Below are 13,713 nucleotides of genomic sequence, written 5' to 3'. Positions count from 1 at the left end.
GGACACTCTCAATTTGAGAGGCCTGCTAAGCTTCCAAACAGAGATCTGAGTGAGACACTTGGCATCATCAAGTCTGGATTCAGGAGGACAGATTCAGCTGGAGATATAATATGACAGCGGTCAGCAGACAGGCGGTCTTCAGAAACTTTCTGAGGTTGGAAGTGAGGCAGGCACCACTGCGAGACTGAGGAAAGGGGGCAGAAGCCCAGGAGCAAATCCAGGCGGGCTTGGTGCCAGGGGAGCCGAAAGAGGACCGTGCTTTCAGAGGAAGGGAGTGATCAGCTGTGTCGAATGCAGCACCGGGAAGCTGGGTTGACTCGGAGAATAATTTCTTTTTTTTTTTTTTTTTTGTCTTTTTGCTATTTTGGGGGGCCACTCCCGTGGCATATGGAGCTTCCCAGGCTAGGGGTCTAATCGGAGCTGTAGCCACTGGCCCACGCCAGAGCCACAGCAACGAGGGATCCGAGCCGCGTCTGCAACCTACACCACAGCTCACGGCAACGCCGGATCGTTAACCCACTGAGCAGGGGCAGGGATCGAACCCGCAACCTCATGTTTCCTAGTCGGATTCGTCAACCGCTGCGCCACGACGGGAACTCCTCGGAGAATAATTTCAAAGCTTTGAGATTTGGAGGTGAGGCGGGGGAGGGCTCATCTTAAAGGCTTTCCTTGGAACCTAAGGATAAGGCGGACAGGCTCCAGGGCTAGGCTCCCTGCAACGGAATTCACTTGTGCCATTTACCAGCAACGTGGCTTTAACGTTCCAAACCTCCAGGAGCTTCGGCTTGTCCTTACCTTGGAAATAACAAGCGTGTCCGCCCCACGGGGGTGTTGCAAGGATGAAATGAGTTAATAAACAACCGGTTCTCTGAGTTTCCATCGTGGCGCCACGGAAACGAAGCTGACTAGGATCTACGTGGACAGAGATTCGATCCCTGGGAATCTCTGGCCTCACTCAGCGGGCTAAGGATCCGGCGTTGCTGTGAGCTGTGGTGTAGGTCGCAGATGCGGCTTGGATCCCGAGTTGTTGTGGCCGAGGTGTAGGCGGGCGGCTGTAGCTCCCATTCGACCCCTAGGCTAGGAACTCCATGTGCCACAGGTGTGGCCCTAAAAAAGCAAAAATAAATAAATAAATAACAAGTTCTCAGGAGAGTAAAGAGCCTAGCCCATGTTAAATGTTCAGGAAACACTGTATAATTAAGGCTAAGTGCCATTTGCAGGGCCTGTATTATCTTACGGGGTAGATATTGTTACACACCCACTATGTAGATGGGGAAACCTGCCCAGTAAGTCCCAGGGGTGGGTGGAGCTGGCGTTCACAGCCAGGTCAGACTCGGGCTGGGCTCTTCATCATTGCTCTGCAGTTCCTCAGGTGATGCTGAGATGGGTGGTTAATGACCAGTACAAGGAAGAAAACAGCCACTAATGCACTGGTTGTGTGTCATGGACTGAAGGTTTGTGTCTCCTCCAAAATCGTATGTTGAGATCTTAAGCCCCATTGTGACTGTATTGGGAGGTGGGGCCTTTGGAGGTGATCAGGTCAAGAGCGGGGAGCCCCATGGATGAGATTAGTGCCCTTATACAGGAGGAAGACCCCAGAGACACCCCCCCCTTGCCCCTTCCTCCATGTAAGGAGACGGTCATTGATGAACAAAGAAGCACACCCTCATTGGTCCTGGAATGCACCAGCAGTCCCTTGATCTTGGACTTCCCAGCCTCCAGAACAGTGAGAAAATATAAATGTTTATTGTTTAAGCCACAGAGTCTATGGTACTTAAGTTGCTGCCACCTGAGCTAAGACACTGTAGTGGGCTCAGACACTGTGCTTGTTTCAACTTGCATTTCCAGAGGTAATCATTCGTTTCTTGTCTGTTTCATACCCTGAACTTTCATTTGAAGAAAATATTCTGAGGATACATAAGTTTGAAAATCACAAACCACACCTGCATCAGAATTACCTATGGTGGCTATTAAAATGCAGACTCCTGGAGTTCCTGCTATGGCAGAGCGGGTTAAGAATCTGACTACTGGGAGTTCCCATTTTGGCTCAGTTGTAAGGAACCCAACTAGTACCCATGAGGATGCAGGTTTGATCCCTGGCCTTGCTCAGTGGGCTAAGGATCCAATGTTGCCATGAGCTGTGGTGTAGGTCACAGATGCAGCTCGGATCCAGTGTTGCTGTGGCTGTGGCTGTGGCCAGCAGCTACAGCTCTGATTCAACCCCTGGCCTGGGAACTTCCATATGCCAGGTGTGGCCCTACAAAAAAAAAAAAAAAAAAAAATCCAACTGCAGCAGCCTTGGTCACTGCAGAGGCACAGGTTCGATCCCCAGCCAGGCACAGTGGTTAAGGATCCAATGTTGCCAAAGCTGGGACATAGGTCACAGCTGCAGCTCAGATTCAGTGCCTGGCCCAGGAACTTTCATATGTTGCAGGTGCAGCCATAAAAAAAAAAAAAAAAAAAAAAAATCAGACTCCCTGCCCCACTACACACTTTAGGAATCACGAACACTAGAGGGAGGGCCTGAGAATGTGCTTTTTAACTGGGTCCTTTTTCAGGTTTGAGAGCCACGTAAGATGATCGCTTTATCCCCCTGGCTCAGCCTACTCGCCACTGGCTACTTCTCATTTCAATTAAGATAGAAATTCATTAAGATGAAATACACTTTGAAAATTCAATTTTTCAGTTGTACAAAGAACATTAAAAATTTTTTTTTAATTTTTAATTTTTTGTCTTTTTAGGGCCACACCCGAGGCATATGCAAGTTCCCAAGCGAGGGGTCGAATCGGAGCTACAGCTGCCAGCCTATGCCACAGCCACATCAACAGCAAGGCCAGATCTAAGCCACATCTGCAACCTTCACCACAGCTCAGGGCAATGCCGGATGCTTAACCCACTGAGCAAGGCCAGGGATCGAACCTGCATCCTCATGGATACTAGTCAGGTTCGTTATGGCTGCACCTCCATGGGAACTCCACAAAGCACATTTTCAGGGCGCACGCAACAGTTACAGGGGCTAGTGGACACCAGAGACAGAACATGCCCATCATTCCAGAAAGTTCTGCTGGGCGGTCCCGAAAGTTCTATCAGACAGCCTGAACATCTAGGGCTCTCAATGTACTTGTATGACATACCTCATGTGTTTTATACTGAAGCACTGAACTCAGTCAACATTGTATCACTGTGTCCAAGGCATAATATGCTCCCTAAGGATGTATGATGACACCCACCCTATGGGACAAAAATTACCTGTCACATAGCTACCTCCCCTGCCCCACTCTGAGAGGCTTAAAGGCAGGAACCACGCATGTATTATTTAGGTCTATATTCTCAGTGCCTAGAGCTTAAATAAATGCTTGGGAATTGCTTAATTGGCCCGCACAGCATAAATGAAATATGAAGCTGACAATGATGTGTCCCTTATAAAAGCATTCACCAGCACATCCATTAGGACGGCTACTGTTACGAAAATAGAAAATAACAAGTGTTGACAAGATGTGGAGAAACAGAAATCCTTGTGTGCAGCTGGTGAGAAGGCAAAATGGTACAGCGCTATGGGAAACAGTGTAGCAGTTCCCCCCAAAACTTAAACATACGGAGTTCCCTTGTGGCTCAGTGGGTTGAAGACCTGGCATTGTCACTGCTGTGGCTCTGGTTACTGCTACGGCGTGGGTTCAAACCCTAGCCCAGGAACTTTCATGGGCTTGGCCAAAAAATAAAAAAACAAAACCATAGAATTACCATATGATCCAGGAATTCCACCTCTGGGTGGAATCTCATCATACAAAAGATTTGATAACAGGGTCTTGAAGAGATATTTGTACACAGCAGCATTATTCATAATAGTCAAAAGATGGTAAATTTTAGATATATTTCAGTACAACTTAAACATTTTAAAATTTATACACAAGTAATTTTTTTTTTTTTTTTTTGTCAAAGGGAAATGTAATATTACAAAATTCTGCACAGGAGCCAGAGTCAGGAGTCCCAGTCTGCTGCACTCATATTCTCCTTATATTAACACTTTATCTTTTAATGCAGCTACTGTTCCCATCTTCTCTACTGGCTTCCAAACTTCTAGAAGGGAGTGAGTGACTGTGCCCTCTATCAACGCTGAGAATCAAAATTACTTTTAAGACTGCAGATGCCTGAGACCTGCCACGCATCAATTAAATCAGCATCACCAGGGATCTCGTGGGTTTGGGGTTTTCTTTTTCTTTTTTTTTTTTTTTTTTTGTCTTTTCTAGGGTTACACCCGAAACACAGGTTCCCAGGCTAGGGGTTGAATTAGAGCTGTAGCCGCCAGCCTATGCCAGAGCCACAGCAACACAGGATCTGGGCCACATCTATACCACAGTTCACGGCAACACCAGATCCTTAACCAGGGAGCAAGGCCAGGGATCGAACCTGCAACCTCATGGTTCTTAGTCGGATTTGGTAATCACTGAGCCACGGCGGAAACTCCAATCTCGTGTTTTTTTTAAAGCCCTCAAAAGGAATTCCGGAGAGTCCCCGCTGTGGCACAGTGACTCAAGAAACTGACTGCAAGGACTCAGTCACTTTGAAGACACAGGTTCAATCCCCAGCCCAGCGCAGTGGGTTAAAGGATCCTGCATTGCCACAGCTGTGGCACAGGTTGCAGCTGGAGCTCAGATTCCATCGCTGGCCCGGGAACTTCCATATGTCATGGGTGCAATCATTTAAAAAAAAAAAAAAAATTCTGATGCACTCCCCTACACTGAAACCTCCTGTTCTGCAAGCTAACAGTGCTGCACAGAGAGGCTCAGGGTTTGCTGAGTGACACAGAATTAGGTCCTTGAATATTCAAGAGGAAAATGTATGTTTCATCTGTGTTACTTATTCTAAATATTTGTCTATGACTATTTAGTGCATAATTTAGACCAAGTGATAATTAGCAATTTAGGGAGCGTCTCCTCTATGCCAGGTGCCGAGATCACACTTAAGATCCGGCTTAATCCTATGTCTAAAGAAGGTACTGTTATCGTCTGCTTTTTACAGATGAGGAAATAGGCACAGAAAAATTAAGTCACTTCCTCAAAAATAAAGTTCTTTGTTTTTCACATGACATTTGCATCATGAGTATCCTCATAACCTTTAAAAAAGAGATCAGAATCTTATTAATGGCCACATCATCATTTTTCATTGTTTTACCCTAAGTTTTTCAAATCATTTTGCCCCAATTCATTAACTCCTTTTTCATCATAAGGCAGATTTCTGTCTTGTTTGCCAATGTTTGCTTATTTGTTTATCTATCTATTTTTAGGGCCATACTCCTACCGAACGGCTGTTCTTTTCCAGCGTCTTTCCTGGTTCTTCATCTCCCTGACCTCATCATGTTGGAGAGCCCCGGCCTCAGTTTTCAGGCTTTTTTTTTTTTTTTTTTTTTTTTTGGTCTTTTTAGAGCTACACCCATGGCACATGGAAGTTCCCAGGCTAGGGTTCAAATCAGAGGTACAGCTGCCGGCCTACACCACAGCCACAGCCACACCAGATCCGAGCCACATCTTCGACCTACACCACAGTTCATGGCCCAGTGAGTGAGGCCAGAGATCAAACCCTGCGTCCTCATGGCTACTAGTCAGGCTTGTTGCCACTGAGCCACAACAGAACTCCGTTTGCTATTTTAAAGGATGCTGCAATGGACATCTTTGTGCTAAGGGCGTTTTCAATATTTCAAAAACGCTTTCCTTAGGAAAGATGAGGGGAAAAAAAATGTTCTGAGGGCGAAAGGCATTCAACAATGAACAAAGGTCTTTATTGAGGAGACGGTGTTGAATGAGCTGGGCAAGCCCCCTGCCAGGGAGGTGTCGCCTAGCCCGGCCTGACCCCCTCCGGCCTTTTACTGAGGGTCAGGTGCTCTGGTGGATATTTATACATCTGCTCCCACCTGGTCCCCACAAGACCCCGGGGGAGGCACAGTCAGACACCTGCGGCAGAGAAAGGCAAAGAATCCGACCCAGGCTCCCAGGACCAGCAAAAGCAAAGCCAGGATAGGCGCCCACAGCTCTAACCGCCAGGCCCTGCCTTCCAGTCAAGGCAGGTGTTGGCTGTGACCCTCTCAAGACCACCCCAGGAACCAAAAACTAACGAGAGTAGTGGGAATGGGCCCTGCCCATTGACCCAGACCACACAAAGCTCTCCCGGTACGCACCCAAAGTCTCACCTCCTGGGGGAAAATTCCATAAACAGCCATTCAGAGCAACACAGGGTTCCCGCCCTACAGGCACAGACCCCTCAGAGGCAGAGGGTGGAAGAAGGTGGGCAATTAGCCTTACTCAGGACCCACCCACACCGGTGGCCCTGTAGATGCCTGATGTCATTATACCTATTTGTCACAGGTTAAATTGTGTGCCCCAGAAAATGCTGATGTCCTGGCTTAGAGGAAACGAATTTGACTGGCTTCACTCAGTGGGTTAAGGATCCGGCGTGGCCGTGAGCTGTGGTGTAGTTTCCAGACAAGGCTCGGATCCCATGTTGCTGTGGCTGTGATGTCGGCCAGCAGCTCCAGCTCCAATTCGACCCCTAGCCTGGGAACCTCTGTATGCCATGGGTGCAGCCCTAAAAAGACAAAAGACAAAAAAAAAAAAAAAAAAAAAAAGAAGAAGCTATTATTATTTTGTTCATCATGGAATCCCACCGACTGGCACAGTCCCTGGCTCATAGGAGGTGCTCAGAGAGTGTTTGCTGAGTGAGCAAATGAAAAATTTAATAAAGTCTAAACTTGAGAGGAGGCAGAACTATGTCTCAACTCTACTGGGAGATCAGAGCAAATTAGGAGCTCGATAAACATTTGCAGAATGAATAAGCTTATTTAAATGAATCAATGATAACGCCTTGAGTCTGATTCACTTCTTTCCTCAGGACCCAGCACAGAGTGTGGCACAGAGCAGCTGCTTAATAAACTCTGAGGGAGGAAAGGAAAAAACGAAGAGAAGGTGGGAGGCCAGGATCATCATTTTCCAATTCTTGGTCTAGGGAGGCACTTAATGTATCTAACCGAGGAACGGCCAATGCCACGGAACAGGCAGTTGGATTTTAAATAGCCTCACTTATATTCAAAGGGCTTTCATAGCTTTTTTCACGGGCTTTCATAGCCCTTTGAATACCATTCAACTGCCCCCCCAAGATTGTTTTTCTAAACACTTGAATATTGTTGTTCTAAAACATATTTCTTTCTCTTTCACATAAACTTGAACTTGAACATTGTTTTTCTGAAACACATTTCCTTTTCTTTTACATCCAGGAATCCTAAGGCTTCCCAACCCTTCCAACAATGTTAGAAATGCAGCTCCGAGTCGAGAGGTCAGTGCTTCTGCGTGCAGCTCGGGGGACACATTTCCGGTCCATGCGCAGCATTCATCCTGCCCCCTGCCCTGCGGCCAGAAAGGGACATCAGCTGGGCTCAGGGAAATTCAATTTGGGCTGACAGCCCGCAGCAGGGGAATGACAGGGCGGCTGCCCGTGACCTTTCTGCAAAGGCAAAGGCAGGGAGGGGGGCAGTCACAGAGGTCTCTGCTGGGCTTGGCTTAGGAGGGTCTGAAGTTTAGGTCAGTTCATTTCAACATATGGAGGAAAAACCCCTGAAAATCAGGCCAAGTGATTTCCACTGCTGGCTCAGAATTCATCTGCTGTCCCCGCCATCCCGGTTTTTGGGGTGAAAAAAGGGCACATCTTGTTCTCTATTCCTCTGGATGTATTCAAACTTTCCCAGGAATGGCAACGGCATGGTTGTGGGGTCTGCTTTCCAGTCATTCAGTCATTTTTATGATATTTGAATATACATGATATATAAACAAACCAAGCAAGAGGTCACCGGATTTATGTCCCCCATACACGTAGACAGCCTCCGCTCCTGTACCTTCCGCTCTTGTCTGCTGGACGCCGAAGTGCCAGCACTTGTCTGCGCCACGGGCCACTAGGTGGAGGTCATCTAGTGTCACAGTGACAAACAGGAAAAGACAAGCTGGCTCTTCTCAGTGCTCTTAGCAGGGAAGGCAAAGAACACTTTACGGTTTGGGAGGTTTTTTTGGGGGGGGGTTGTTTTGTTTTTTTAATGACCACACCACAGTGTATGACACTTCCCAGGCTAAGGGTCAAATCAGAGCTGCAGGTGCTGGCCTAAGCCACAGCCACACCAGAGCTGAGCCGCATCTGTGACCTATGCCACAGCTTGCAGCAATGCCGGATCCTTAACCCACTAAGCGAGGCCAGGGATTGAACCTGCACCCTCAGGCAGGCTATGTCAGGCTCTTCACCCACTGAGCCACAATGGGAAGAACTGCTTTATGTGGTGGTTTTTTTTTTTTTTTTGTCTTTTGTCTTTTTGTTGTTGTTATTGTTGCTATCTCTTGGTTCTTGGGCCGCTCCCATGGCATATGGAGGTTCCCATGCTAGGGGTTGAATCGGAGCTGTAGCCACCGGCCTACGCCAGAGCCACAGCAATGCGGGATCCAAGCCGCGACTGCAACCTACACCACAGCTCACGGCAACGCCGGATCGTTAACCCACTGAGCAAGCGCAGGGACCGAACCCGCAACCTCATGGTTCCTAGTCGGATTCGTTAACCACTGCGCCACGACGGGAACTCCTGCTTTATGTGTTTTGAGGCAGCCCCCACGTAGTCAGCTTACCCTGAGGTGGGGACTGTTCACCCCATCAAAGGAGGAGGTCGAGAAGAACACCAGTGTTGAGGTAGCAGACACAGCCCCGTGTAGTTGGATTGGTTTATGTGCCTCTCCTGTGGCCCCAAGGGCCTCCCACACTCACCCAGTGGCTTCAATCTGTGTGATGTTTAATTTATCCTTCTTTTCCCTCTAGACAGAGCACCCCTCGAGGACAGGGCAGTGTGTCCTGGTCATACCTCTGTGTCCTAAGTACCCCTTGCCCAGTTCCTGGCACAGAAGTAATAAGCAATTGATCATGGTATATGAAAGAGCCAACAAACAAAGGAAAAGAAATAAAGGTTTTCAACTTTGGTTTTCGGTTTTTGTTTTTTAATGGCCGCACCTGCAGCATATGGACCATCCGGGCCAGGGATTGAATCCGATCCACGGCTGTGGCAATGCCAGATCCTTTAACCCACTGAGTCAGGCTGGGGGGTCAAACCTGAGCCGCTGCACCAACCTGAGCCACTGCAGTTGGATTCTTAACCTACTGTGCCATGTGGGAACTCCACATTAATCTTGCTTATTTTTTTTGGCCACACCTGTAGCATGTGGAAGTTCCCTAGGCCAGGGATGGAACCCATGCCACAGGTGTAGCCTGTGCCACAGCTTTGGCAATGCTGGATCCTTAACCCATGGCACCACAAGGGAACTTCCACTTTATAGTTAAGAGTGTGGGCTTTAAAATCAGGCAGGTAAAAAAAATAAAATAAAATAAAATCAGGCAGCTGTAGCTTCATTCATACTCTACCACCTACCTGCTCCCTGTTGTTTTTACTGAGCTATCATATAAACACATAAAATTGTCTTAGGTCATAAATGTACCATTCAAGGGATTTGACACCCATGTCATCCGCACCCAGAACACTTGCAGAACCTCAGAAGCTGCCTCATGCTCCCTTCCAGTCACCGCTCCCCCCGACCCATCCAAGGGTGAACCACTGTCTTGCCAGCTGCATGGCATCTGATGAGTTATGACCCTCTCAGGCTCTTGTCTTCACATTGGGAAAATAATACTTACCATAAAATTTTATAAATGCATGGGCAGGACCTAGCAAAAACAGTCATAGAGGAGTAATAGTAGTAGTAATAGAAGCAGAAGTAGCGGAGCTCCCGTCATGGCGCAGCAGAAACAAATCCAACTAGGAACCATGAGGTTGTGGGTTCGATCCCTGGCCTCGCTCAGTGGGTTAAGGATCTAGCGTTGCCTTGAGCTGTGGCATATAGGCCGGTAGCTGTAGCTCCAATTCCACCCCTGGGCTGGGAACCTCCATATGCCATGGGTGTGGCCCTAATAAACAAAAAAAAAAAAAAAAAAAAAAAAAACTACGAGTAGCAATAGTACCACAGCAGCAGCAGAGGTAAGGGGAGGACTAACACTAAAGTAACAGTAAAGCAGTACTTGGAAGAGAGAAGCAACAGTAGCAGTAACAATAGAAGCAGTAATAGTGGTAATAGAGGTGGTGGTGGTAGCAATAGCTAACACTTACATAGCATTTATTGTGTTCCAGGTACTGGTCCCAGTGCTTTCCTTAACCCATCTAGTGCTCACAGTGACTCGTGCATATATGATTTTACAGATAAAGAAACTGAGGCACAGAAGCTAAGCAGCTTTCCCGAGGTCACGTAACTACAGAGCCACGAATCCAGGCTTTTAACACCGGCAGTCTGGCGACAGAGCCTACCTTCTTTAGGGCAATCTTTCAGTAACTATTTGCGTGGCAAAGAAAGATCTTTCCTCCAACGTCTGACATTTGCAAAACTAAGGTCACTTTCATGTTAGAGTCTCTCTCTCTCTCTGCCTTTTTTTTTTTTTTTTTTTTTTTTTGTCTTTTTAGGGCCACAAGTGTGGCATATGGAGGTTCCTAGGAGTCAAATTGGAGCTGTAGCCGCGGGCCTACACCACAACCACAGCAACTCGGGATCCGAGCCGCGTCTGCAACCTACACCACAGCTCACGGCAACACTGGATCCCTAACCCACTGAGCGAGGCCAGGGATCAAACCCGAAACCTCATCGTTCCTAGTTGGATTCCTTTCCGCTGCACCACACGGGAACTCCTCATGCTGGAGTCTTGATTTATAAAACAAAGAGAAATAAAATATGGTTCTGGGTAATCCCGTAAGAGTCAAACTATGAAACGAAGCAGGTAGAGTCTTATTTATCCTGGAGGATGATAACAGGCCCCTGTCACCTCATGTCTGGGTCACATCAAAGCCCCACAATTGGCCTCCCTGCCTCCAGCCTCTCACCTCTCCTATCCATTCAGGACATTCTTGTTTGTCTAAATATCCTTAAAAATTACTTTCGTCTTAAAAATTGGAATAATTATAATGCTCTATAGCCCTACGTGATATGACACCTTATCATACACCTTTTTTTCTAATCTGCACAAAAACCTGAAACATAAATATCATTACCTTGATTTCACTGAAAAGAAAACAGAACAGAAGCTTGGCGTTTTGCCTGCACTCACACAAAAGGTTGGTGGCAGAGCCAAGATGCAACCACCCCTCCGGCCCCCACACTCTTTCCACCGCTAAAGCGAAACAGCAATCTTAGCAGGTTGACCCTGTGTCAAGTCACCCTGGCAACTTGAAGACGCTCAGGCTCTTTTGAGTTTTCTCTGCCTAGTTTTCTCGGCTCTTCCTGTCCAGTCCACTTTTTCACCATTCACCAACACACCTCCACCCACCGAGGTCAGATGCCTTAGACTCTATCACATGCCCCATGCCAGGTCCCAGTGTTCCCAGCTGCAAAACGGGGCAAATCATACCTCTACCAAGAGGCCACGTTGCAGGAGGAAAAAGGCGGGAGGCCTGGAATCAGGAAAACTTGTTTCAAATCCAGTTGGACACATTCTCTGTCTGTAGAATGAATGTCAGCCCTTCCCAGCAGGACCCAACTTGGGTGGACTGAATGAAATCATGTTTTCTAAAGAGCCACTCGGCTGAAATAGCACCTATTATTATTGGTGGTCTGGTTTCTGCTGCCATTCCTGACTTCATTTGGGTACCACCCCACCCCCAGCTCTCCCTCTGCACGCAGGAGCGAGGTCACAGGATAGGAAACACTTGAAAAATGCAGCTCTTCAAACGCGAAAGATCTGTTCGCCGCTAATATTCATACGCCTGGTGTCTCTCTTAGACTCCGGTGCTTGAGTTTGATCAAATTTTGCATTTCAACCCCCTTGCCTCCCCAAAGAACCCCTCAACATCTCCCAGCTGGGCTCTCTGGACAGGATGAGCTCAGAGCACTCACCGATTCCATAGTGAATCTCTTGATGAAAAACTGGAGAGCCTGGAGGCTGATGATCTCATGTCTCAGCCGTCACATCAGAAAATCACCTGGATGGGGGCAGGAGAAAAGGTGACAAGAGTCATCCAGCAGGACGAGGCAGAAGACATCATCTCAGACCAGGACCCTTGTTAGGAATGTCCTCATACCAGGGTGGCTGTCCAGAATGGGAAGGAAAACTGGGGAAACCACAATGTCAGCAATCCACATTAGGGCTGACATCTCCAGCGCTGAATCCCTGCACTCAGGAACTTGCGTTCTATTTCTAGCTCAACGTTGGAGAGCAATTTACAAGTCATTAACATCTCTAGACCTGGGCTCCTAAACATGAAATCAAATTGCACTGACAGGTGCGGCAGACGGACAGACAGCCGCAGCTGTGTGCCTGCGGGAAGCAGAGGCATCCCCCCAGCCAAGGGAATCAGCCCCAGGAAGATGGTGGAGAAATAGGAATCCACATATTTCTGAGCTGGAGAGAGGGTTTTAATTAATTCAGGCATACCGAAACTTAATTAATTGCTGAGTGCACAGAGCACAGGAAGTCTGGGATTAAAGGTGTTACATAAGGGAACAGCTTCAATATTTTTGGAATGAAGGGGAAACAGAGGTGGGGATGTGAAAACAAGACAGGCCAGGGGACCCGCCGGGTCCTTCTCCAGTGATCCCCCAGCTAGGCGTGGTACCTCCGCCTGGGGCCGGAAACTAGAGGAGCCGCTGGACATACCATCTCCCTTCAGCCTGTATGGAATCCATCCCTAAAAGCCATGTGTCTCTTGCTTCCTGAACACCTCTCAACCTGTCTCTCTCCATCACCAATGACACAACCCTGGACCAACCCTCCATTGTTCTCAACTAGGCTGCTTCGACTGCCTCCTAATTCTTTTTTTTTTTTTTTTTTCTTTCTCTTTTAGGGCCACAAGTGTGGCATATGGAGGTTCCCAGGCTACAGGTCAAATTGGAGCTGCAGCTTCCAGCCTACACCACAGCCACAGCAACGCCAGGTCTGGGCCGCATCTGCGACCTACACCACAGCTCACAGCAACACTGGCACCCCAACCCACTGAGAAAGGCCAGGGATTGAAACTGCATCCTCATGGATACTAGTTGGATTAGTTTCTGCTGTGCCACGACAGGAACTCCCCAGAATAAACTCTTTAAAACACAAATCTGATTGTGTCACCTCTCCACCTCGAGCTTCACATTCTTCAGTGGCTTCTAAGTGCTTCAGGATAAAAATCATTTAACACAGTTTGACTCTTGCCCACCTCCCTGACCTCAACGTGTCCACCTGGGCTCAGTGCTGCAGCCACATGACCTTCTTTCAGACCCTGCAAGTTGTCACCATCCTTCTGCCCCCGGACCTTTGCCCATGCTATTCCCTCTGCCTGTTAGGCTTCCTCACTCACTTTGTCTAGTTAACTCCCGTACTTCTTTATTTATTTTATTTTATTTTTTTATATTTAAAAAAAAAAATTGGGGGGGAAAAAACTGTAACTGCAATGTATACATCTAAGGATAACCTGACCCCCTTGCTGTACAGTGGGAAAATTAAAAAAAAAAATTTTTTTTTTATTACTCAATTAATTTATTACATTTGTAGTTATACAATGACTCCTGTACTTCTTTAAATCTGACTACCTCAGGGAATCTCTTCCTACCCCTCCAGGAGATTAGATCACAGATTTTATCTTAGTTTTTAATTTTTTTTTGCTTTTTAGGGCCACACTCGTGG

The 13,713-nt window shown here is 47.4% G+C and overlaps 1 protein-coding gene across 10 annotated transcripts in view; it reads right to left on the bottom strand.

Moving 5' to 3' along the window:
* Nucleotides 1–13,713, bottom strand: part of ASAP1 (ArfGAP with SH3 domain, ankyrin repeat and PH domain 1) — a 348,069-nt gene that overhangs the window by 299,585 nt on the left and 34,771 nt on the right. For all 10 annotated transcript variants that reach the window (XR_002343078.1, XM_021088910.1, XM_021088909.1 and 7 more), the window contains exon 2: nt 11,946–12,031. Coding sequence is in view for 9 of the 10 variants with exons in the window: in XM_021088910.1 (XP_020944569.1) it covers nt 11,946–12,004 (59 nt within the window). In the remaining variant the exon portion in view is untranslated. The remainder of the gene's footprint in view (nt 1–11,945; nt 12,032–13,713) is intronic.

Source organism: Sus scrofa, chromosome 4, assembly GCF_000003025.6.
Source record: "Sus scrofa isolate TJ Tabasco breed Duroc chromosome 4, Sscrofa11.1, whole genome shotgun sequence".
In the NCBI taxonomy this organism is placed as follows: Eukaryota; Metazoa; Chordata; class Mammalia; order Artiodactyla; family Suidae; genus Sus; species Sus scrofa.
Note: the sequence above shows the minus strand (reverse complement) of the source record. Positions and strands in the feature narration are given on the sequence as shown.